At 31.5% G+C, this 27,832-nt stretch overlaps 1 protein-coding gene and 1 pseudogene across 1 annotated transcript; one reads left to right on the top strand and one right to left on the bottom strand.

Annotated features, from left to right (window-relative positions):
- Nucleotides 1–110: 110 nt before the first annotated feature.
- LOC120140400 lies at nucleotides 111–1,098 on the bottom strand (annotated as a pseudogene).
- Nucleotides 1,099–19,615: 18,517 nt separating this feature from the next.
- On the top strand, nucleotides 19,616–22,630 carry LOC120140545 (transmembrane protein 120 homolog). Its single transcript, XM_039155514.1, has 10 exons — nucleotides 19,616–19,912; nucleotides 20,012–20,090; nucleotides 20,178–20,272; nucleotides 20,564–20,668; nucleotides 20,785–20,864; nucleotides 21,585–21,675; nucleotides 21,761–21,868; nucleotides 22,025–22,111; nucleotides 22,215–22,283; nucleotides 22,421–22,630. The coding sequence occupies exons 1-10, from the start codon at nucleotides 19,664–19,666 to the stop codon at nucleotides 22,547–22,549; spliced, it is 1,092 nt and encodes a 363-aa protein (XP_039011445.1). The 5' UTR covers nucleotides 19,616–19,663; the 3' UTR covers nucleotides 22,550–22,630.
- The last annotated feature ends 5,202 nt before the right edge of the window (nucleotides 22,631–27,832 follow it).

Raw genomic sequence — 27,832 nt, 5'->3', positions numbered from 1 at the left:
TTAAAAGCAGCAGCAGATATCTCCCTGCCTTTGCTGTGATTCCATCCGCTTCCCATGGCTCAATAATCATTTACTATACATTCAAACTTCATTAATGAGCCCCCGACATTAATGAATAAAACAGTACTAATGGATATGATCAGAACACAGTTCTAGAATCTACCAAACTTCATTTCCTCTTTCATCTTCTTCACTCCACTCTCAGCTCGGGTTTCCTCTCTTTTAGTTTACTATTCCGGCAACTTGTTTGTGTGTGTGTGTGTGTGTTTTTACAATCGATTTCTCAGGTATCCCGGAGTTATATAAGAGATTATAACCAGGAAGGTAATCAGAAAAAAAATCGAATATGTTAAATACGTACGGAATAAAAAAGAGCAACTAAAGCTTGCTATGGTTCCTGGTCCGGCATCGCTGGTCGGGAACCGTCGTCTATGCATTGATGAGTAGTTTCTTCCAATGTCAACGACGGCCGAAGACAGCTACAACGGCAAGTGGGACACGAGGAGTTGGAAGCCAACCACCGCTGAATACATTGTACATGGAAACCATGTTTACATTTAGCCAACACTTGAATTCCATCGCCCTCCTCGAATTCCGACAAGCAAATTGCACATTCGGGTTCACCACCCTCCGCTCCGGCGAGCTCCATACCGGCCGAGTAAACCACTGTCGGAGCCGCCACCATGCGTGCTGTACCTGACTCCGGGTGTGGCTTTCTCTCCCTATCTCCTGCTGGGTACGAGGAAGGTGGCTGCCGTCGCCGAAACGCCGCGGGCGGTGTTCACCTCCGCCAAGAACCCCGCGTAAGAAGCAGCGGACGGTGGCGTTAAGAACCACAGAGCAGATTAAAGCGCAGAAGAGAATGATTAAGACCATAGCAACGTTATCTTGAAAATTATTTGAGTTTGTGTAAGGCTGCCACCTGCAAATGTGGGGAGTACACGTGGAGTTCGAAGTGTAAGATGTCAGCGATGGTTTGCTGGAAGAAACCGGTGGCGCCTGCGGTGGTCGCATTTTGGTTTTCTTTTTCCTTTGTAATTTGGGGTTATGGGAGAATAATATAGCGTGTGAGATGAAACGAGAGGTTGTTCTTTTATAGGCATACATAAAACGATAATCCACGTGATAGAAACAATCATATATAGATAAATGGAGGAATTTCGAGAATGTAAGGAATAAGCGTAAGGCAATGGGCTCCAATAATTTGTAGAATTGTGCATGAATGTCTCTCTCTCTTTATCATATGAGCATTAGCGACGATTGAAACAAAAACGTCGCTTTTAAAAGTTACCCATTGATTCGCTTCTCTCCAACGCCCAGAAATGAGCTATATCTAACCAGTCTGAAAAGAAAAAAGATGTAATTCCCCAAAAACAATAAAACGGAACAAATCATTGCCTGCTAACATACCAACACATCGAAGCATCACTAATGACGGTCGAGTTTTCATTTGACCCATAATATATATATATAAAATTTTGTTCGAATTTACATCTTAAATTTTAGAAGATTACAGTGAAGAGAATTTAATCGATTTATTGATATATAAAGATGAATAATTCGCTCTTAATGAATTCATATCTCATAATTTTTTATATGATTTTAATGAAAATATCTCGATGAATTTATAGATAAAGAAGATTAATGTTTTTTACCCCTATCGAATTCATATCTTAAAAATTAGATTATAAATACGACTACATATATTTTAATTTATAAATAATAATTCATTTCAACTCAATTTAATAGTACTCAACCTCTTTTCTCCTCTCCACATAATTTTACTTTTCTTTTCTTGAGTAGTTATTTCTATCATTTAAGATATTTTTTAAATAAACTTTTTTTCTTTTTAGAGAAGATAAGTACTTGTTATTATCCACTTTAAAATTATTAAACGTATGTTTTTTTTTAAAATTATGTTAGTCTCAAAAAATATGTTCAATTCAACAATTATATCAATAAAGGACAGACGTAAATTTTCATGTTGAGGGTAAATATATATTTTTAATAAAAAATATTAAAAAATATCTAAAATACATAAAAATTTAAAATTTTTAAGAGCTGACCGCTCCTTCTAGGTCCAACCTTAACACTAATAATAATAGATTTACTTTTTAAGTATTGATTCTTCTGCAATACAATTGATGTGTGAATTTATATTTTAATTCAATTTAATTATCCAATCAATATTAATAATTTATGTTACAATTATACTATTTCCCACAAGGATAAGTTTAGGTTGCAATCAGCTTTTAGACAAAGGGGTAGACCCCATGAAAGGCCTATGACCTTTAAAGAAGATCATTGAATACCACCATGGTTGCTTTGCCGACATTTTTTCCGAAATATCACCTATACTTTATATATTTTCTTGTCACCTTTTAGATTATTTTTTTAATCTAACATATTTTGCAGTAAGCTGCGCTCCTACAGCGCGTTTTACGTTAATCTGGCATCACGTGGGGTATAGCGCGTGCAGGGGCCGCGCTTTACCTTTAAATCTGACACGCGTCAGAAAGGCGCGCCCCCTGAAGCGCGCCTTAGGTTTAGTTACCCACCTACCCCGACCGTTCACACCCCACCCCTCCCTATAAATACTCATATTCTCAATCACTTTCATAACATCAAATCCTCTCAACTTCTCTCAAATACTCTTATATTCTATTTTAACTGTTTAAGGTATATTTTATTATATTTAATATTTTTTTAATTTATTTAAGTATTTAAATTTTTTAATATTTTATTTAATTAATGTTTTTTACAGATATAAAACGGAAGGAGGTCTATTTTGCTTGGATGAAAATCATATATCGCGACATTTTATTGATACAGTAACATTTTAACATTTTAATATAATTTAAATTATTAGTAATAATTTATTTATTTATTTAATGCATGATTATTAGTTTAAAAATTAATTTTTGTAATTATTTAATTTTAGGAGAGGGATCGTGTATTAGATCCTTTTATTAGGAACCTTAAATTAGTGATACCTAGCCGTGTCTTACCGTATTTAGTAGAAATGAACTCGGTCACATAGGTAGATATGAGGGTCACTGTAAGATAGAACCATACCTTATTGTTGCCTTAGTGAAGTGGTGGAGGCCGAAGACCCACACATTTCATATTCCGTGCGGAGAGTGCAAAATTACACTTGAGGATTTTTCTATGTATCTGGGGTTTCGGTGGATGGAGATGTGATATCGGGGATGACGCACGGTTCATAGACTACTTTATGTCGGGACTATCTAGGACGTGTCCCAAAAAAATTAACTGTATGCCAATAGATATATAATATAATATAATATAATTGTCAAGTAATTTGTTAGATAACGCTTGGTGGTAAATTATAGGGCTTTCTAGGGCCTCGTATTCGGCGAAGAAACGGTAGAGATAATCCGAGAAAATACGTTGGCATGAGGACTTGAACAAGATGCCATTCACATTGGAAGATGATTATGCTTTAACAAAGTGATGAAACATATTCATTCATCGGTTTTGCAAAACTAATGCCCTTATGACCAGGGATGGTAATAGGTTGGGTTAGTATTAGTTTTTATCAATTTAATCAGACTTGAAAAATATATATATTTTACTCGATTTGAGTCAATCTGAAAATATATATCTCATCTCATTCTAAATTGACCCAAATTTTAGAATAGAAATTCGACACGACCTTATATAAAATAATGACTTAATTAAAAAATAATAGAGAGAATGAGTATTATAATAATTATCCATAAATTTATTTGAAAAAATTATATTATTACCATCGGGTCGAGTCGGATCGGAGATTTTTCACTCTCCACTTGACTTTGACCCGACTCAGCCTCGATCTTTTATAAAATCCGACATGACCAAATCCGACCTGGATATTTTAAAAAAAATCTTACCCTATCAGATCATATTGGATTAAAATCTATCGATTTCGGGTTAAATTATCATCATACTTATATACTATATGTGTGTAAAATCGGATTATCCCAACGTTGAATCCTCTTACAAAATCATTGTTTGTTGATATTGTAGATGGATATAGTACGTGTCATTTGTTCTTTTCCTCAATTTTATAAGAATAAAGAATATCAAATTTAAATGATTTTCTATTATTTATTAAAATTTTAAATGTTACGAAATAGTTACTATATTTATAAAGTTAATACAAAATTATCCTTAAATTAATTGATATTAAAGTAAAGTTATTAAAATATGTAAAAAATGATATTTTGATGAACGAGGTTTCAAATGTTGCAATTATATTGATATCTTCATTCTTCTAGTGGTAATGGTGGTTGAGCTCTGATGTTAGTTAGACTTTCCATTTCCATATGTCATTTTGATCAACGGCTCAGCACTTTGGCTGCTTTCCAATTGCAACCGAGTAGTGTGTTTGCATGTTTCTCAATTCAAAAGCAAGCCAACAACCTCTTTTACCATGCATAAATACTTTATTAATTTAATGTGCTTCGCATTGGTTCAACTGTCCAAATACTCAACTTACCCAACTAATGACCAACTATAGTAAACTTATCCAACAAAGTGGTCTGACTAACTTGCCAAATTGCCATAACCTTATATTTACTAATACATTCAAGTGATTTTGGCATGAATGAAAAGGGTTTGTTTTAAATATATATTATATTTTGAAAGATTCATCTCATGTAACGTCTTTAAATTATTATCTAGATTTTAAATTCATCTTAAAATATTTTAATCAAAATATTAATATTATGTCAACCAAATCAAATGTGATATATTGATGTATAATAAGAGAAAAGATGATTGTAACCCCAGACCGATGCGGGTACCCGATCAGACCCGGGAAGTCACATTAGGGCCACCAGAGCGACCCACTGTAAAAATAACGAAAAATTTAAAACTTTTTATCAAAACGTAAACTTATAAAATCATTTATCAGTATTCAAAAATAAAATAGATTTTCAGATTTGTATATAAAACAAAATACAATTACATGCCCCCTAATCACATGTACCGTACTCTGCAAACAGCACCGGAAGAACTCACTTACTGAAGTCGATAGCTGCACTGGTACAATTCTTTTAGCCTGAAAAGATGAGTAACAAAGTGAGCTTTGGAAATCTCAGTAATACAGAACTACCAGATGATGCTGATGAACGTGCAGATACAATAAACATATATTTTCTTAATGATCCATACATTTACAGACCTTTATATTGAGCGGAGATCCTACTGATATTTCAGGTGGTAACGGACAATGAGCTTTCAGTTCAGAGAAATATTTCAGATGTTTAGGTTTAGAAGATCAGAATAGGTTTTTTAGTGTGTTCCCAAAAACCATGTAACTTTTCAGATCTTTTTAAAACACATATATATATATATACCCCCATCCGTCACGAACAAAATGTGTAGGTTCCCCAGAACCATACAACCCCGTCACGAACAGTAAGACCCTGAGCACAAAGCCGAGGAGCCTGCAAGTAATCTTCCTCCAACGATACCCCCCAATAAAACATGTTCCGTCCGTAAACGGATATATCAAAAATCAAAACATAATTCAAGTCAAGTATCATATCAGAATCCAAGTCATGTATCAGATCAAATCCGTGTCAATATCAGATCAGAATCCAGGTTAGGTATCATAACAGAATTCAAATAAGAAATCAAAAAATATTCATGTAATTAGGGAACACACCAGAGTTTACAGGTATTATTTAGAGGTACTGTATCAGGCAGAGAAACACAGTTCTTCAGTATGGCGATAGAATGTTGGAATTTAGAATCACTATTAGAAGAGTTCATTAACTGACAGGATCATCATTTATTCAGAATGTGAATTGAGCTGATAAGGAAGAAATGAAGGTTCATGACATTTACAGTCTATGTCGATTGATCAGATTATCAAACAACTCTTAGATGAATAGCTCCCAAAACTAATGCTTGTCGATTGATCAATTCATTGTTCTTCCAGGGTATTTACTTTTTAATACCACAAATTATTGTCCATAGATCATTTTCGAATCATCACTGAATAGATCTTCCAATGTCTTCATTTCATTTCCACGTTTCCACAATATCATGTAATGCTGACGTACTTGATTATTTTAATCATAAACCATCGTAATTGTACTGTAACATCCTCAATACCGGGTTGGTGATTAAATTGTAAAATTTTAGAATTTGGGGATAAAAGTATGATAGTTGAATAGTTCAATGATTTATGTGTAGATATTTCCTTAAAGTTGTTAGTAATTATTAAAGGAATTAAAGGGCAAAATGGTCATTTGACAAGAAAGATATTTTTTCCCCTTAATAAATATGAATCACGTGGGGTGGGGGAAAGAGTTATCTGGAAACTATTTCTTCTTTCTTCTTCTTCCTCTCCTCCCGTGAAGGCTCCAAGGCAAAGGTGAGTTTTCTGGTTAATCAATTAATTGTTGATTTTATGAGTTAATTTTGATCATTATATGATAACTAAGCTTAAGGAAAGCTTAATTTATCTTAAAATCAAAAAGATAAATGAGTTAGAGGAGATTGAAGAATTGGAGTTTTTAAGTGAAATTTTGAATTAGAAGGTTTATATGAATTTAGAGGATGAATTTGACTTGTCATCTATGAGAATAAGAAGCTAGAAGTGTTAGAATTAAGTTTGGGTAACATGGAAAATTTGGTATGATTATTGATTTCTATATGGAGAATAGAATTTTGAGGTTTAAGATGAAATTAATGGGTATAAATTAGTTAAGTATGTATATTTGAGTTTAGAATATTAAAGGAAGTGAAATAAGAAGTGTGGAGCTGAAAATGAAGTGCTTTTCGAGCTCAAAACATGATTTCTGGGCTAGGGGAATCGGTATCGATTCAATGGGAATCAAAACCCATTCAAGGGGGAATCAGTACCCATTCAAAGGGGAATTGATACCCCCTCAACAGAACAAGAAATTCCAGAATGTCTTTGGGGAACCGATTCCCCCATAGTAGAGAACCGATCCCCCCTAAAAGAAAAAGTGATTATTGGTTTAATGAGTTCGATTAAGTTTCTAGTATCAAATTACAAGGTGTGGGTATCTAATAATTTCCTTAAAATGTATAATTATGTAGATTCAGAGCCTAAACGAGTTCCGGAATCATTGTCAAGTAAGATCGATCAAAGGGAAAGATAAGATATTGGAATTGACTAGTGAGGCCATGTGAGTGCATATTCAATAGTATATGATGGGTGATGGGAAGAAGACTTGCGATGAGTCTATTTCCTGAAGCGTTACATATGAATTCATGATTAAAGGCATGAGTTGAATATGAGTGTATGTATGCTTGATTATATGAATTGATATGTTTTGTATGTGCTATGTGGTTTATCTACAAACACTATTAAGTGTTAATGAGAGAATATCAAATAAGTTATGAAATTATATGAATATATAAGATAAGTCAAGAGATGTAGGGAAATAGAAATAGAGGTTATTGAAGTATCATAGGATAATAAATATAAGTAATATGATAATGAAATATAAGACTATGTGAATACATGGTTATGAGAATTAGTAAAATAGAGTTATTTGATTTTACGAGAATTAAGGAAACTAAATAAGATTGAATTATAAAATGGAATGTGAATAATATATCAATTAGGGAACTTGAATATAAAGCGATGATATGTATATATATAGGATAAATTATATGCTAAATATTTATGGAGTTATATGAAAAGGTTATAAGGAATATATGAAATTGAATTAATTAAATGGATTAAAGTAGTATATAAATAAAATACTATTAAGTGTAATATATATGTTTAGAAATACGACATAAGTTATATAATCTAAGGGAATACAAATAAATAAAGCATAAAGTAGACGAAATGAGATAAGCTATTATATATCTATATGATATATGTTATCAGGTAATATGAAAGGATTCAGAAAACTGATATAAGCTATGTGAAAGTGATCTAGGTTTTTATATGTGAATTATGTGGTAATAAGTTATATGAAATAAGTGTAGTGATTACCAGAGCATAAGAGATAAGTCAGAGAATGTGAATGATATGACCAAAAACTATGAGCCTGTGTGATGAAACGAATATATGAAAACATGACTATGAGATATGTGGTAAGAAATTATGATTAAATGATCAAGAGACATAAGCTAAGGGACATCTGTGAATTACATGAAAATGTGCTATGTGAAAGTGAATTACGTGATTATATGAATATGAAATCCTATGAGAATTGGCATGAACTACGTGATTAAGCTAAGGGATATCTGTGAATTACATGAAAATGTGCTATGTGTAAGTGAATTACGTGATTATATGAATATGAAATCCTATGAGAATTGATATGAATATGTGATTACATGTATGTGTGAATGAAGCTACGAGCTTATATGAATATGTGTTATGTTTACATGAATATGTGCAAGGATATAAAAGATAGTGCCCATGTTATGTGTCTTGAGAGCTTTGGGGTATAGTTGGCATGCCAAGAGTCGAGGGTCTACACGTTCCTTCGGGACACATAGGTATCTTATGGAACATCTATGAGGTCTTTTGAGACACGCATTTGGTCCTTAACATATGTATATGATTCTTAAGGAATTTTCTACGTGGTCCTTCGGGACGTATATGTATTCTTTGGAGCATGTATGAGGTCTTTTGAGACACTTACTTGATCATTGGTATATGTATATGGTTCTTAAGGAATTTATATGTGGTCCTTATGGACAATCTTATATGGCACTACGGTGCAAATTCTACGCGGTCGGTGCAATTATACGAGCTGTGGTGATAGCATTAGTGCACAACCTCTATAGACTCATATACCTATAGTTCTCACATATGTCCATGGGCTAATCATGAGATAATAACAAATATATGTTTGTGATACGATATGATGTTGTGTGTGTGTATATTGTTTGATTAAGGGGTTTAAGTATAAAAGTATGTGATTAAAAGATAAACTGTTAATGATGCTTTATGTGTATGTAGGTATATTTTGTTAAGTAATCTGATATGATTTTGGATGCTATGATGAAATAAGGTGATTTAGTATAGCATGATAAAATGAAACATGCATGCATTGTTAAATGTTATTAAGTGCATTATAAGTTTTATTTGCCTCACTAAGTCATCGACTTAGCGTGTGAGTGTTTCACATGTAGGCTTGGAAAGCTAGAAGAAAAGCTAAGAGAGCAAGACAGGTCAGCATCTCCCTTACAAATTTCAGATCATAAAATAGATGATTTAAATGATTTTGGTTATTTTGAATATAATTGGCATGTACTAAAGGATTGAGTTAATATGCTCTGATTAATTTTAGTTATTGTGGTCAAGTTATGTAAATAAACTGCTTTTACTTTAATTAAAGTTTTAATTTTTCATTGAATTTTGTCAAGAATCAAAGTTTGAAAAGTCAATGTGACACCTCGGACTCGTATCCAGGTCGGGTACGGGTTGGGGTGTTACATATAATGGTATCAGAGCTAAGGTTTAGCCGATTCTAGGCTTAAACTGAAGTTAAATGAGATTTAAAATATGTACATGTCAACACAAAGTCAATAATTTCTGATCTGATAAGTGTAAGGAGTATATTGTCTTGCTAAAATAATAAGAATAATATGATATTGTAGAAATCTGATTGTAATAGTTTCGAAGTGAAGTGAGAGGCGATATTCCTGATCGGGATAACAATTCACTTGCCCTGGCCAGGCAGGATGAAGAGCGGACACCTCAAGAAGTGTCTCGTAAGATCAAAGATCGATTTCAGAAAGTTGAAATCATATCAGAATAGTGATAAAAGATCTTCACTGTTTGAATCGAAAAAGTGATATGGAGTAGTTTTATTATTACGTGAATAAGATAAAATAAGGTGAACAAGTGTCACCATAAGAGTGTTAAAAGATCAAATGATGCAGTGAGAATTGGTAGAAGAGTTCAAGAATAAGTGTATTAGTGACAAACGTATAAAATGTATATAGTCATATCTTATGAGTTCGAAACGAAGTGATGGTATTGTGTATAAGCAGAGTGTTTATATGATAAGGGTTTACAGTTAAGAAGGAAAGAGTTAGCTTTGGCTAACCAGATTATGTGATGGAAAATGTATGGAATTATAAGATTATAAGATATTATCAGGATATGATAACTAAATATGAAATGGATCTGGACACAGTTGTATATTTGGATCATAGTAATGTGGTATAATAAAGGAAAAGGAAGTAAGGATTTGCTTATTTGAGTAAAGTTGATGATTGATAAGAAGAACTTAAGAATGAGTATATCGATGATCAGATTATAAGACAAAGGAAGTCAGAATGTTGAGTTTGAGCAACGGAAATTACAGGATGTATGATAATAGAGGCGAAATTGATAAGTTAAATAAATTAATTTTGAGATAATTTTGATTGAAAAGAATGTATATGATCGGTTGACTAGGCTTGTGCCCTAGATTGGACAGATGTTATTGACTAACTGTCAGAGTAAAGGTGATAGATTTATAAAATTGGAGGAAAATATAGAATTGAGTTAATCAATTATGATGTGAAACTGAATATAGTTGTGTATTCTGATCATATAGCTATGATGTAGAAAAGAAGATAAGTATTTGCATGGAATCTTAAGGAAGGTTTATGCTTTGGATTGGAAGAACTGGTGATGACTAACAGAATTAGGTGATGGTAAGTGTATTAAAGTTAAAGGAGTAGAAGATGATATCAGAGTAAATTAACTAAGTATGGTGTGAATTGAGACATGATTATGTATGTTGATCATGAAAATGTAATGTAGTAAAGGAGACAAGGGAATAATACTGCATATGAATTAGAGTGTGGACATGATACAATGAGTATAAAATACTGATTGGATTTCAACTGGAAGGATGTATAAGATTAGTTTGATAGAGCTTATGCCTAGATTGAAAAGTTGTTATTGATTTGCTGTAATGGTATGGATTATAGAGTTCTAAGATTTGAAGGAAAGATAAAGTTAAGTTAATCAAGTATGGTGTAGGCAAGTAGTCGAGTATTTATATATTTTGAAAGGAGTTTTTATGAAGGAAAATACAAGTATGAGAGATGGTAAAGAATGAAGTTTTGTATAATTAAGGTTGAATATCAAAGTTGTGAAGATGCGATAAAGATTGTTTGATTTCGTAAAGTATATGTTTAATCATATTTGGTCAAAGGATGATGGAAGAAGAGTTTGGTTATTGTTATAAAATAATTAATGATGGATTTATGATGATTGAATGATGAAAAATGATGTATTGTCTACGTGATGAATAACATTATAGGGATTTTAGAAAGATCAAAGAAAATGCATATTCACAGGAGAGAAAGAAGGAATGGATGAGATTGCTGGTTAATATTTATATGATAAGCGACAGTAAATGAATGAATAAAGGAAAAGTTAGTTGAAGAACCAAAGGAATGATAGAGTAAGTAGATGAGACAACATAAGAACATTAGGAGATATGTTCTTATCAATATGTGTGCAATGAAAATTCGAGGACGAATTTTCTTAAAGGAGGGGAGATTTGTAACATACTCAATACCGGGTTGGTGATTAAATTGTAAAATTTTAGAATTTGGGGATAAAAGTAGGATAGTTGAATAGTTCAATGATTTATGTGTAGATATTTCCTTAAAGTTGTTAGTAATTATTAAAGGAATTAAAGGGCAAAATTGTCATTTGACAAGAAAGATATTTTTTCCCCTTAATAAATATGAATCACGTGGGGTGGGGGAAAGAGTTATCTGGAAACTATTTCTTTTTTCTTCTTCTTCCTCTCCTCCCGTGAAGGCTCCAAGGCAAAGGTGAGTTTTCTGGTTAATCAATTAATTGTTGATTTTATGAGTTAGTTTTGATCATTAGATGATAACTAAGCTTAAGGAAAGCTTAAGTTATCTTAAAATCAAAAGATAAATGAGTTAGAGGAGATTGAAGAATTGGAGTTTTTAAGTGAAATTTTGAATAAGAAGGTTTATATGAATTTAGAGGATGAATTTGACTTGTCATCTATGAGAATAAGAAGCTAGAAGTGTTAGAATTAAGTTTGGGTAACATGGAAAATTTGGTATGATTATTGATTTCTATATGGAGAATTGAATTTTGAGGTTTAAGATGAAATTAATGGGTATAAATTAGTTTAAGTATGTATATTTGAGTTTAGAATATTAAAGGAAGTGTGGAGTTGAAAATGAAGTGATTTTCGAGCTCAAAACATGATTTATGGGCTAGGGGAATCGGTACACATTCAAAGGGGAATCTATACCCCCTCAACCGAACAAGAAATTCCAGAATGTCTTTCGGGAACCGATTCCCCCACAGTAGGGAACCGATTCCCCCTAAAAGAAAAAGTGATTATTGGTTTAATGAGTTCGGTTAAGTTTCTAGTATCAAATTACAAGGTGTAGGTATCTAATAATTGCCTTAAAATGTATAATTATGTAGATTCAGAGCCTAAACGAGTTCCGAAATCATTGTCAAGTAAGATCGATCAAAGGGAAAGATAAGAGATTGGAATTGACTAGTGAGACCAAGTGAGTGCATATTCAATAGTATATGATGGGTGATGGGAAGAAGACTTGCGATGAGTCTATTTCCTAAAACGTTACATATGAATTCATGATTAAAGGCATGAGTTGAATATGAGTGTATATATGCTTGATTATATGAATTGATATGTTTTGTATGTGCTATGTGGTTTATGTACAAACACTATTAAGTGTTAATGAGAGAATATCAAATAAGTTATGAAATTATATGAATATAGAAGATAAGTCAAGAGATGTAGGAAATGGAAATAGAGGTTATTGAAGAATCATAGGATAATAAATATAAGTAATATGATAATGAAATATAAGACTATGAGAATACATGGTTATGAGAATTAGTAAAATAGAGTTATTTGATTTTATGAGAATCGAGGAAACTAAATAAGATTGAATTATAAAATGGAATGTGAATAATATATCAAGAGGGAACTTGAATATAAAGCGATGATATGTATATATATAGGATAAATTATATGCTAAAGATCTATGGAGTTATATGAAAAGGTTATAAGGAATATATGAAATTGAATTAATTAAATGGATTAAAGTAGTATATAAATAAAATACTATTAAGTGTAATATATATGTTTAGAAATACGACATAAGTTATATAATCTAAGGGAATACAAATAAATAAAGCATAAAGTAGACGAAATGAGATAAATTATTATATATCTATATGATATATGTTATCAAGTAATATGAAAGGATTCAGAAAACTTATATAAGCTATGTGAAAGTGATCTAGGTGTTTATATGTGAATTATACAGTAATAAGTTATATGAAATAAGTGTAGTGATTACCAAAGCATAAGAGATAAGTCAGAGAATGTGAATGATATGACCATAAACTATGAGCATGTGTAATGAAATGAATATATGAAAACATGACTATGAGATATGTGGTAAGAAATTGTGATTAAATGATCAAGAGACATAAGCTAAGGGACATCTGAATTACATGAAAATGTGCTATGTGTAAGTGAATTACGTGATTATATGAATATGAAATCCTATGAGAATTGGTATGAACTACGTGATTAAGCTAAGGGATATCTATGAATTACATGAAAATATGCTATGTGTAAGTGAATTACGTGATTATATGAATATGAAATCCTATGAGAATTGATATGAACTACGTGATTACATGTATGTGTGAATGAAGCTACGAGCTTATATGAATATGTGTTATGTTTATTGAATATGTGTAAGGATATAAAAGATAGTGCCCATGTTATGTGTCTTGAGAGCTTTGGGGTATAGTTGGCATGCCAAGAGTCGAGGGTCTACGCGGTCTTTCGGGACATATAGGTATCCTATGGAACATCTATAAGGTCTTTTGAGACACGTATTTGGTCTTAGCATATGTATATGATTCTTAAGGAATTTTTTACGTGGTCCTTCGGGACGTATATGTATTCTTTGGAGCATGTATGAGGTCTTTTGAGACACTTTCTTGATCCTTGGTATATATATATGGTTCTTAAGGAATTTATATATGGTCCTTGTGGACAATCTTTTATGGCACTACAGTGAAAATTCTACGCGGCACTTCGGTGCAATTATACGAGCTGTGGTGACAGCATTAGTGCACAACCTCTATAGACTCACATACATATAGTTCTCACATATGTCCATGGGCTAATCATGAGATAATAACAAATATATGTTTGTGATACGATATGATGTTGTGTGTGTGTATATTGTTTGATTAAGGGGTTTAGTATAAAAGTATGTGATTAAAAGATAGACTGTGAATGTTGCTTTATGTGTATGTAGGTATATTTTGTTAAGTAATCTGATATGATTTTGGATGCTATGATGAAATAAGGTGATTTAGTATAGCATGATAGAATGAAACATGCATGCATTGTTAAATGTTATTAAGTGCATTATAAGTTTTATTTGCCTCACTAAGTCATCGACTTAGCGTGTGAGTGTTTCACACGTAGGTTCTGGAAAGCTAGAAGAAAAACTAAGAGAGTAAGACAGGTCAGCATCTCCCTTACAAATTTCAGATCATAAAATAGATGATTTAAATGATTTTGGTTATTTTGAATATAATTGGCATGTACTAAAGGATTGAGTTAATATGCTCTGATTAATTTTAGTTATTGTGGTCAAGTTATGTAAATAAACTGCTTTTACTTTAATTAAAGTTTTAAATTTTCTTTGAATTTTGTCAAGAGTCTAAGTTTGAAAAGTCAATGTGACACCTCAGACTCGTATCCGGGTCAGGTACGGGTTGGGGGTGTTACATGTACACTATGTAAACTCATCAGAGTTTCCAGACTTATCCAAATCACTTACTAAATTCTCATTCATTGAGGTTACCTCATCGTGCCAAACTTGAAAATACAAACACGCATTCAAGTGACATCTATGTCGTTCAGGTACTGATATAACACTAGTATTGGTTGCTCGACTTAATATGTGATCCATAACTTTTAAGATCAGTACCACACCCATGTTTATTTGGATTCCTTAATTACTCCAACATCTACTTAGTCTAGGTCATAAGGGTATTTTGGTTATTTTTGTGTTCAGTTTTATTCCAATCATTACAGAGCTCGAGGATATCTCATTATTCCTGAGCTTGGTAATATTCTTAGGTCATTTCCATTACAGGGGTATTCTGGTCATTTTACAGATATACGGTATTTCAATCTTTTCCTTCCATCCGATCTTATTATTTAATTCCAATTTATCATCTATTTCAGTCCTTTCGAACAATTCTGATAAAAGAGCACCCTCCGATAAATTGTTCTTCAGGTATTTTCTCATAACTCGAATATTTTCGGGTCAAGTGCCTTCTCAGATTTAACAAACGGAATATCATGAATTTTTCTGTACACATACAAGATCTTAACAATTAAATCCATACTTAATCGAGTTAAGTACGAATCCTCAAAGTACTTTCTCATTCAGGATCAACTCAGATTATTATACCTCTCAAGGGCACTTTTGTAATTTCTTAACCAGATAATTTCGGTATTAACTCTTAACCTAATAATATAATTTAGAGATCCTATGATTAATTGCTTTCCCGAATATTCTTTGATCTTGAAATGATTCTTTAACCGACTTCTAGTATGTTGCACAAACCCTCTTGGGTTTAAAAACCGATTATCCGTATTTCCTAAAACTAGGATTTCTTATACACATATGAAATTTTACCGAATCAATATGTCTTTTCAAATTTATTGACCAACTTTCAAGGACAATTCTTAACATCTTACAATATAAGGGTATTTTAGTAATTTTATCCTACCGAAGTATTCTCATAATTTCCCATCCAAGTACCTTTAATATTTTACCTTTGATGATATAAATTATAAGTTACAAATCCAGGGTTGATTTCTTATTCACTAATCACAAACTTGTAATTTAGTTCTAACAATTCCTCAATCTCTTATATTAGTCATTCGATCTATATTCAGATACATAATTTCTACCACATCCATATCGAGTGTATAAATTATTCGACTCCACAAAAGTGACCAACATTATCTTATTTATGCATTTACCGATATCAACATATTCCATAAAGCATAAAGAGGTAGTAAAGTATTACCTCGATTTTCGTACAATACTGATCGACCATTAAATTCCATTCGAACGCCCTCGATCTTGAAATCATCTTCCAATATTTCCTCGGATCCATATTAACAGAAATTACATAAAAACGGAACTTAATTCTGAAAAACGGATCGAATCAAGATGATAAATCAGATAAAAATAGCTTATCGGGTTCGAATTTGGCGAAACGGACCTCGGATTCGAATTCAGGACGTCAAAAGTATAAAATATGACTTTTCGAAAATTTGGAATTTTCTGTCAAAATCAAAGTCAACGGGTTTGACTAGCAATTTCGAGGCCTTCGGGTCCGAATTTTGAAAAACAGATTGCGGAATCAGATTTGGAACGTCGAAAAACATCAGGATAGGTATACTCGGTCAGAGTCAAAGGTCGTTTAATGCCCGATCAAAGTTTTGGTCAACTGTGGTCAACAGTCAACGGGTTGGGTCAACAGGTTGGATCGGGTCGGGTTGGAACCGGTCAAAACAGTTCCAAAACTGATCAAACCGGTCATTTTTTCCTTCCCCACAGGCAGTGGCGGAGCGTGGGAGCGCGTGAGACCTCTTCCGGCAGCCTATAAATCACGGAAAAATTCCTAAAAAATATTTTAAGCGATTTCGAGGCACTTACAAAGCTCAATTCACAATTTTGAATGGTGGAGTGCTCGATTTCAACGAATCGGAAACTTTTACCGCTTCACCTCCCCACGTGCCGCCGTCGACGGAGACCAAGGATGACACCGACAGACTCGGAACGATGCAAGGAACACGATGGTGCGGGAAGTGTCGTAAACGGATCATCAGATTGTCGTGAATCGATGAAAAACCAACTGAAATTGAGTTATTACCGACGATACTTCCGACTAAAATTAACGACAAACAGCGACGATTCATGACGAAAGGTTTGAGGGATTTTGTTCCTCGGTCGACAACGAACACGATGGTAGTTTCAGTTTGTCGATCGGACGACGGACGGTGAATAGATCGGAGTTGAAAGTGGGTTGATCGGATGAGGAAAATGGAGCATTTTCTGCAGAAAACACTTGGGAAGAGAACTTATAATTATCTCATAAAGGAAAATGGCTAAATTATGAATTTAGTCACTGAACTTCTTGTATTTCTTAAAACGATCTGCAAACTTTAAAATTTTACAATTTAATTTACCGTTTCTTTCAAAATATCAATTAAATCCAATACTTTATAATTTTACAATGGTTGTGGATATCGGTGACAGATTATCTCTTCTGATCTAAAAGTAAAATCACAAACACTTATTTTTATAAAAAAAATATATACGGTTGATATTTTAAGAAAACTGTTATAATAGTCTCAAGAAAAAAAAGAGATAAAAGAAATAAAGAACATTACCACAAACCAATTAGTTTGTTGACTATGTGCCCTTCACTGGTATTGTATTGACATAGATATGGAGGTTATTAGAAAATTAGGTTAAGGTTTTTGACAGATGTAGCCAATGGGCAAATTACGCAACACTTCTTTCTTTATCCCCCCCCCCCCAACCCACACACACCACAATGGGGGCGCTCTAGGTTTCAAGGACTTGTACGGCGCAGTGCTTTCTTGAATGAATAAAGGAATCTTAGCACAAGTAATAAAAGATCATTAAATTATATTCAAATCATTCATTAAAATATAACAACGACTCGCAAATCATAGTTTATTTAGCATTTAGAATAATTTAGTAAAAAATTAACTTTGTTAGTGACAAACAACCCTAAGTTATTAAAAGAGAAAATCAATTTAATTATTATTGATACACAACGAAAGAGATGATAATTATTAATGTTATTGGCACTTTACTCTTGATTTAGATAAAAAGTCATTATTTATAATGAAAAAGATTTGAATATTATGATAATTCGTAAAAGTAAACCGAACAATCAATAATTCATCTCAACCAACCGAACATTATGACAAAAGATTCGATTTAATTGATAATTTTATTTAAACCGGTCGAATCAATCTAAGAGTTAGGCTAGTTAACACCAATGAAAGATCCGGCCCCAGGTGTCCTCCCCTGGTTAAGAGTTTAGGGTCCCGTCCCGGCTACCTACCGTGTGTGGATAATAAGCTTATTTAATTGGGCAGACATTTTGGTGGGAAATTGCGGCTAAGGATTGCTCCTAATCAATTTGGTAATAGTTAATCTTGGACTTAGATTTAGTGATACCGGATTATGATTTAATTAAACACCAAAATTTAAATACATTTATAAATATAAAAAAACATTCACAAGTGTATAAATTAGAGTTGCCTTACCCATTTTTATAGCTTTTACATATATAATATTTTAATAATTTAACCATTAAATTTATCAATACAATTATAATTTATCGTATACTTAAAATTTTAAATTATTACATTTATAACATATAGATTCAATGTAACATATTTACTAATACACATTAAACATTGTAAAAACTTTTACACGTGACAAAATAGCTGGAGGTTTTCTGAAAGAATAGTTAGAGATTTTTAATTGATTTAAAATTTGGTATGAATGCTCTACATAAATGAACAATAAAAGATGACCCTTATATTGTTTGTGTAAATTAGTGTCATTCAATGTTCAGGATGTTTGCACTTTTATCAAATAAATTAAAAAATATATTTTTTAGTTATTATCGTTAAAAAATGCTTTCATTTTAATCATCTTATCGTTAAATTATTAACAACATTCGAGTCGACAACTGAAATAAAATATTTCATAAGACAATTATTAAAATAAAAAAATCGTTTTAGGTGATCAAAATACAAATACCCTAAAAATTGGACGAGAAACGATCTCGTTTATCATTATCTTTATATTAACTGTATAAAAATTCATAAGAGTGTGTATAATTACTTAAATTATTATAGGTGAATCTCTTTCTATATACGATACAAATTACTGATATGTTTGAAAGTCACAAATATAAAAAGTATAATATCTAAATTACATTTATCTCTATATATAATTATTTAGTCAAATTTACTATATAAACTAATTAGTTGACCATTTACTTTAATTTGTGAAAATTTAGTTCTCACATTGTAAGAAAACTAGAAAGTAATCAATAGTTTAACCATTTATGCTTGGAGTTAGTAGAAACAAACAATTCAACATGTATAATAAATTACTAAAATATCAAAAAAATCAATATGTTTACTAATGAATGAATTGTTTTTTTTTCATAAAGTATGAAGATAAAATTCTAATAAGTTAAAGGGACTAATTTATTAATTTTGTAAAGTAAAGTGATGAAATTCTAATTAGACAAAAAAGTTATATATAATTTTGGTATCTATGCTTTTCCATTTCATTCATGCAAGTACATATTACAAAGTGAAGATGCCTTTGTTCCGATCCCTTCGGCTTGGCCAGAAGGTTACGTTTCAAAATAAAAAACGAAAGCCCACCCTCTCCTTCGTTCAAATGCAACCTTTTGACCTTACACTGTACTATATATATACACACACACATCAAAGAATACTAAATCACCCATAGTTTAGATTGCTTGATTTTACTCGGAAAAAAAATCAATAAAATGAAGAGTGTGGATGAATTGGAGCCGGAGCCGGTGCCGGCGGATAGATTGCAAGAAGAAGTGGGGAGGCTGATGAAGCAAGCCAGAGAGTTACAAGAATCTGGGTCTTCGCTTTTATGGAAGATTTCGAACGAGGAGCAATCGCTCCGCCAAAATGCCATTTCCATTGAATCTTCCATTCGCCGCGTTCGTTCATTGATCAGCTCGCTTGTCTCTCAGAAGCTTATGGATCGCAATCTCGCCAGGAAGGCAAAAACTCTTTAACATTGCATGTTTCCTTTTTTCATTATGTCTTTATCTAGATCAAATCTGGATTGTTTTTTAAATTTGGATCCGAAAAAAAAACAGTTCGAAGAGGATTTGCAGAGAGCCACCAGCATTATGGCCGATGGAGACGCCGCTGCTTTTCTGCCTCCCAAACATCAGGGTATACTATCTGTTTGTATTTTTTGTGTGATTAAATTATCATGTAATTAGAGATGTTGATTAATTCATTTGTAATTGCTAATGACAGGGAGATTTCTGAGAAAGTTTCTGGGACCAATCAATGTGCGAGCATCTCGTAAAGAAGTCCAGCTGAAAGTTAAGGAGGAATATAACAGCTACAGAGTAAGAATCACTTTTCTTTTCATTCTTTTTTATTTTATTCTTTGATTGATTTTTTCACTTTGCATGCGAATATATTCTTTAATTTTACAATTGCATGCTATAGAAATTCACCCCAATATACACATTTTGCATTTCAGTTATCCCTGCCTATTGTATTTTCAATACCCTGAATTAATCGTAGGATTCGATCGAATTCATGATGTATTTATGCATATTTTTCTTAGAAAGAAAACTGGGAATATTTGAAAATTTAAGTATTCACTCTTACCAAGTACTGTCTCCCTTCAACAGGATAGGACTGCCCTTCTGTTTCTTCTTTTTCCGTTAACTTTGCTTGTTTTAAAATCATGGATTTGGGATGGATGCTTGCCTGCATTTCCAGTTCAATTGTACGAGGTATTATTCTGGTTTTTCGTTGGGGGTTTTATTTGGGTTTGATTCTATTGTTGTTGATTTAATGATGAGCTCAGTTTCTGTGAATTAATACCGAGCATATGATAAGTTGTTTTCAGGCATGGTTGTTGTTCCTTTACACTGGTTTGGCTATGCGAGAGAACATATTGCGAATAAATGGAAGTGATATCCGTCCATGGTAATATCATCCCTTTTTTCCCCAAATGTTTCCTGAAAGCAAACATGTAACATGTTTACTTTGTTGTGTTGTTTCCTGAAAGCAAACATGTAATGGAGAGTTAGAGTTAGAGTTAAAGCCAGATTGAGGTCGATTAACAGTTTTATAATGTGAATAATGTGTTTATTTTGTTGTGTTGTTGACCTCGTTTCCTGAAAGCAAACTTGTAATGGAGAGTTAGAGTCAGACGGAGGTCGATTATCAGTATTATAATGTGAAGTTGATGTTTCTTTAAGTTGTGTAGGGTGGAATCAATCCTCCTGGTTGTTTCTCCGATGGCGTAGAAAGAAAATGGTGTCTGTCTATGTTAAATTCTCTTTTGGTTACTCCATCATCACAACTGAATTTGTGTACCAGTTTCAACCTGTAACCATTTTACTATATTGTAGATGGTTTGTCTGTATGTTATCCCTATGCTGATTGTAATCAAATATTGGTTTATCTGAAAACTTTCAGAGCCATATAGCAGGCTGTTTCCAGCTATGAACTACCTATAACCTCGTGGAATCTCCTTTTTGATTAGTATGTTTTGATATTTTTTTTATACCCCTTATAGTTAATCATCAGTTCTAGAACTTCTATTTTCTCGTTGTTGATGTTCGACTGTAGTTTGTGTGTGTGAGTTGTATTTTCATGGTTAGTCTTGCAACTTAATTGATGACTAAATAATTTTTTTTGCAGGTGGATACACCATCACTATTGTGCTATTGTTATGGCCCTAATTAGTATCACTTGGGAGATTGAAGGACAGCCTAATTGTGCTCAAAAGCAGGTCAGGGTTGTACCATTGTGCACTAATTAACCATTATACCTTATTGAGTTAGCGTTCATTAACAAACTGTTAAATCCTGTGGCAGAGAGCTGTAGAACTTTTCCTTCAATGGGCTATGATGCAAGGAGTTGTCATGCTTCTTCAAAATAGATATCAGCGTCAGAGGCTTTATACTCGTATTGCCCTTGGAAAGGTGTTATCGTATTCCCATATTTTTTTTAAAAAAAACTTCCCTTTGTTAAATTAGTTATTCTGTCTGCCATCAACACTAGCTATTATGCCGTTATTCGGGGTCCTTCAAATCATAGAGAACCAATCCTAACTTCTAATTGTTTATTGTCGTTTCCAGGCTAATAGAATGGATGTTGTCTGGGGAGAAGCATCTGGTGTAGATGGCCAACTGTGGATCTTATGTCCCGTACTTTTCCTTATGCAGGTAATGCAACCTAACTTTTGTCTAATTGCCAAGAATAAGTAGATGGAACGAAGTTTCTTTTACCGCTTACTAAAATTTTCGGTTATATTGAACTTGATTATAGGGTTTCGAGGCATACGTTGGACTGCTACTTCTCAAGTCTGCATTTGCTGGGGTTGTTTCTAAATGGCAGGTAGGTTTTTTCATGGTTTCTCTCTTCAGCCATATATGTCGAAAAAGCATGTATGAAAAATTAGAAAACAATACAATATACAACTACATATAAGCTAGAAAATGTACAATTAGTGATGGAAATCTGAGTTTTTGTAGGTGATTTGTTGTGGGATTCTTCTGGTTGTGATGGCTATTGGGAACTTTGTAAACACAATACAATCGCTAGTGACGAAGTCGAGGTTTAAGGCGAAGATGAAAAGAACTCAGAACAAGGTGTTGGATTAGAGTGTCCCTAATTGTTTGTCTTTGGATGAGGTATTGATTTTTTTTCTAATTTATTTTCATAGGCAGTATTACATCATATGAAATTACCCTCTTCTTTCCTTTTTTTTTTCTTCTCTTTTAACCGAACTGAAGAGAAATGTAAAGTTGAGCAAGCAAGGCCTATAAATTCTTTTGACCATTTGAACTGAAAATGAAATATTTTGAATGTTTGTGTTTATTCTACTTGTGCATATTGTTCTCAATTTGTCAGTTTTATTGTCTCCGCACGCGTAATTAGAGTTAGGTGTGTATTCAGTTCGGTTTAATTTTTTTAATAGAAAATGAATCTAACTGTATTGTGTGTTTTTTTTAAATAAAAATGAATTATATGAAAACTCTTTTTCTTTTTGTTTGTTTTAGTTTTGGAGTTTTTCACTGATGCTTAAATTGAGTGTAAACACAAGTTTAAGTAAAAAAAATATATATTAGTTTTGGAATTTTATTTACTTTTATCTTACGATAAATTTAAAAAGAGTTTGATTTAGATTATTATTTTCCTTTGTCTAATTTGATGTGATTTAGAATAAATTATTTTTGGGTAAAGTACACAAATGGTCTTCTAGTTATAAGATATTATTTTGTTGAGTTCGTTGACTATTAAAAGTTTTAAAATTATTACCCGACTATAGGATGTTGTTTTATTGAGTTTATCGACTATTAAAAGTTATAAAATGGTCATCTGATTATTCATTATGTTCCAAACTTGTCATTTTTCGTTAAAAAAAATAACGGTTTTTTGAGCTTGACGTTAACATTTTGATTGAGATATGATACTCGTTTGAGATTATGAGATCATCTTTTGTCATATCTTAGTCAGTATGTTAACGTCAAGCTCAGGTTGCCATCATTTTCTCAACAAAGAAGGAAGAGTTTGAAACATGTGAATAGTCGGATGACCATTTTGTAACTTTTAATAGTTGGGGGATTGAATAAAGTAATATCTTATAGTTTAAGGACCATTTTATAATTTTAATAGTTGATGACTCAACAAAGTAGTGCCCTATAGTTAGGGGACCATTTGTGTACTTTACCCATGATTTTTTTATAAAAAATAAAATTAAACTGAATTGTGAAATTAAATTGTAAAATGAAATATTCAAACTGAACTGAATCGTGCTCAAATAAAGGTGACATGTAGACCATCTAGCTCAGTTGGTAGAACACAAGGTTCTTAATCTTGAGGTCGTGAGATCGAGTCTCATAGAGGGCATTTCATAATTTAGAGGTCTCTTACAGAAGCTGCTCTCAACCTAGTATTGGGGGCATCCTACTATTTTACCTCCCCTTATCCCATTACATATGGGAACAATGGACACCCATATAGAAAACTAAAAGCCTGGAAGTCCATTGGTTATAACTTGAATATTATTTGTAAAATATTTTTTATATTAATATATTAAATAGTATTGCACGAATCAATTTACCTCAGTAAAGGAAGCGCTGTTGTACCTAGAGGTCATTGTTTTGAGTACCAACGATTACAAGGGTGATTGAGCGATCAATGTCAAATAATTAAAAATATTTAGAACATATGTTACTTTGTAATCACTTTTAGTTTAATCAAAAAAAAATTAAATAATAATTCATTTTTTTAACATGAATAAAAATTCATTTTTAAATATTATTCAGTTTAATAATCTTTGTACTTCGCTCACCTTATTATTTGACCTGAGCTAAACAGTGCCATGTTATCCAAGAAATATTTTAAGGTGACGTTTAGTTCGTTGGAATCTCTTGGAATTAGAGAGAATTTGAATCTAATTTTACTATTTTCTCATGTTTGGTTCAAGTTTTCAAATGGGGAATTGAAATCTAATTCCATCAATGGAGGGAAAGTAAATTTCATCCATAACATGATGGAATTGAAATCCTTTGGAGGAGAGAATGTGAAATTTGATCATACTACCCTCATCAATCTTTTGGTATTTTGGTAGGATTTTTTTTAAATTTTGGGATCGGTCGGATTTTTTTTTAAAAATCGGGTTCAGGTCGGGTTTTTTAAAGTTTGATATTCGAGTCGGTCGGGTTTTTATAAGTGTGATATTCGGGTCGGGTTCGGGTCGGTTTTTTTTATAAAAAAAATTGGGTTCAGGTCGGGTTTTTTTAAGTTTGATATTCGGGTCGGGTCTAGTTTTTTTAAGTGTGATATTTGTGTCGGGTTCGGTCAATTTTTTTAAGTGTGATATTCGGGTCGATCGGATTTTTTAAAGTGTGATATTCGGGTCAGGTTCAGGTTTAGGGTGAAAAATACCTGACCCGAAAAAAAATATAATTTTATCTTATATATTTATAAATAATTACAATAATATCCCTCTATATATTTTTTTTCAATTAAGTCATTGTTTTTATTGAATAAAAATAATTTTATTATTATTTCGGGTCGGGTTTCTAATTCATATATTCTGGTCGGGGCGGGTGAAACTTTATTTTGGTCGGGTCGGGTAAAACTTTATTTTGGTCGGGTCGGGTCGGGTGGACCAAAAACCCGACCCAACTCTACCCATGACCATCCCTAATTGGGATGATTTTAACTTATATTTATTAGTATGGTTTTTATAATGTATTAAAATGAATAATCAATCAATAAATTTTCATAATATATTGCTACATGTAAGTTATAAAACAAACTAAAATTAAGCAAAAAAAACAAGAAGGGTAATTTTGTCATTTTACATTACTGAAATCAAATTCATCTGACATGTATGCGAACTAAACAGAATATGGAATTGAATTCCAATTCAATTTCCTGCTAACCAAACATGTTTCAGATTCATATTCCAATTCCTACAGATTCATATTCCTTCACAGATTCTAATTCTCTCATAAACATTCTAGCGAACCAAACGCCACCTAAATGTCTTGAGATATGAAGTTGTCAAACTCAAAAAAATTTAGATTAAATTTAAAAAAGTGTCAATAATCAATTAAGATGATGTTAAATTTATTTATTTTTCTTAAAGAATCCTCGACATATTTGAAAATAAAAGATATCACATAAGTATCAATCACATTACTAAAAAGGAACTGGTTACTTCTATAGTCTAATATTTTAATTAAATATTAAAACATTTGGTGTGAAAATATTAGGAATAAAATAAGTAATTGATTTGGTCGAATATCTCCTCCAAGTGATTTGGTTGGTAAAGGATGCTCTTCGCTGCTATTACGGAGTCGCTTTGTTAAGTATACGGTCGTAATCCAACTACAAACCCCCCAATTTGGACATCATAACAATTTTCTTCTAAATTCATTTCTTTGTTTATATTATTAATTAATTTAAATTAAATATTATTAAAACATATTCTTTTTAATTCAGTTTTTATCTATAATATTATAATTTGAATTATTAACTTATTTAAAAATTTAAGATCAACCGATCATTATTAAATTTTATTGATTTATTATAGATTAGTTATGATATAATTAAAGTTTTCTATTTTTTAATGTGAAAATAAATATACATGTGAACGTGCGGTCACGGTCATAAAGAGCACGACACGACAATTGACAAATAGATGAATAACGCGTGCAAAATGATTTAAATTTGACCCTTGTGCCAAGTATAAAACAAATGCTCGGTTTGGTTTGTTAGATTGATTAATACTTTATGTCAAAATCCACATTATTAAATGTTTTATAAAACTAAAAATTATACAATAGTAAATATTGTTTTTTTTCATATAATGTGTGTTTTATTTATAACTTTTGACTCGTTTAATGATATGGTTAAATGAATCATTGTTGTTTTTAGATATTTTATGTCCTAATATTAGAAATTATAAAAGTGTTAGAGTTTTTATTGTTTAAATGATTATTAATATTTAGAATATATATTACTTTATTATCATCCTATATTAATAAAAAAAATAGATATTTTAAACGTGACTAGTGATTGAAAATTTTCATATTAAATTGAAATCCTCGTAATAAATAGGGATGACATGGGACTCAAATCTGACGAATTTCGACCTGATCGGGTTGGATTTTTTTTAAAAAAAATTTGATTCATGTTTAGGATAAAAAATATTCGACCTACGAAACATATAAGTTTATCTTTATATTTATGGATAATTTCAATAATACTCCTTTATATTTTTTTCAATTAAATCACTATTTTTATTGAATAAAAATAATATTTTTTAATAAATATATTATTTTAGGTCGGTTTGACTGAAAATCCGACCCGAATATAAAACTTTTTTAATTTTATACAGATCTAGGATCGTTAGATGATTGAAAAATAAATAGCTAAGATTAACAGTAAAAAATGAGAATATATTTGAATATAAAAAATAATGAGTTAATCTCTGCCATATTTTAATTCATCTAACGATCATAAATATGTGTAAAATAAAAAAATTATATTTTGTAAATGAGTCTTAACTCATAAATAAATTAAATAATAATAATTATAATAAAAAATAAAAAATAAATAAAATTTTTGTAAAATTCGAAACAAAGTAACAAAAGGACCGAGAATAAGTTTTGTGATAACTTTAATTTTAATTTTAAAAAATCATTAGATAATCGGCATGACTTGTTCGCATTTCAATAAATCTTTAACAAAAAAAGGAAAGAAAAAAATTTGTAGAAGTTAAACGCAGGAGCTGTTTAGTGGGCCACCGTAATATTCGCGACCGTGCCAGAAGAAAACAAAGATTTCCGCACGTGAAATATATGTCAATATACAATAAGAAATGTTTAGGGTAAATTATAAAAATGGTCAATTTTATTTTGTAAGTTCATTTTTTTCATTGAATATTTAAAAAATAGTATTTTAATTAATTATTCATTTATAATATATTTTTTCTATTATGTTTTTGAATTGTAATATTTTAGTCATTAAGATGTTAAATCATGTTAGTTTAATGATTTGATACGTTAAAAAATAGATTAATTTTAATTTGATCTCTCAATTTAAAAAAAAATATTAATTTGACTCATAGACTCTAGATAAAATATTAATTTAACTTATGAATTCAAGTAAAGTCTCATACCTTCAACTATTGCTCATCATTGTCATGAATCATTTTCGGTTGCCATTGATTGTCACCGTCTCTGATTGTTAGACTATAAAATTTTTAGTTCACTCATTTTTTATCACTTAAACGTAAATATGTTGTTATATCTTTGATTTCTTTTAATTTTAAACTATAATGGTAAATTTATTGTGAATACTATTATGATTTAATTTTAAAAAAATCACATTTGTGAAATGTTAGGTACTTTTCAATAAAATATATA

The sequence above is a fragment of the Hibiscus syriacus genome, unplaced genomic scaffold (assembly GCF_006381635.1).
Source record: "Hibiscus syriacus cultivar Baekdansim isolate YM2019G1 unplaced genomic scaffold, ASM638163v2 tig00110785_pilon, whole genome shotgun sequence".
NCBI classification, from domain to species: Eukaryota; Viridiplantae; Streptophyta; class Magnoliopsida; order Malvales; family Malvaceae; genus Hibiscus; species Hibiscus syriacus.
This window is presented reverse-complemented; position numbering and strand designations above follow the sequence as displayed.

Bases quoted from the DNA above. Each gene is read 5' to 3' on its own strand.
- LOC120140545 (XM_039155514.1), top strand. From the start codon at position 19,664: ATGAAGAGTGTGGATGAATTGGAGCCGGAGCCGGTGCCGGCGGATAGA. The intron at 20,669-20,784 runs GTATTATTCTGG...AGTTGTTTTCAG, and splicing joins TTCCAGTTCAATTGTACGAG to GCATGGTTGTTGTTCCTTTA. The intron at 21,676-21,760 runs GTCAGGGTTGTA...ATCCTGTGGCAG, and splicing joins CTAATTGTGCTCAAAAGCAG to AGAGCTGTAGAACTTTTCCT.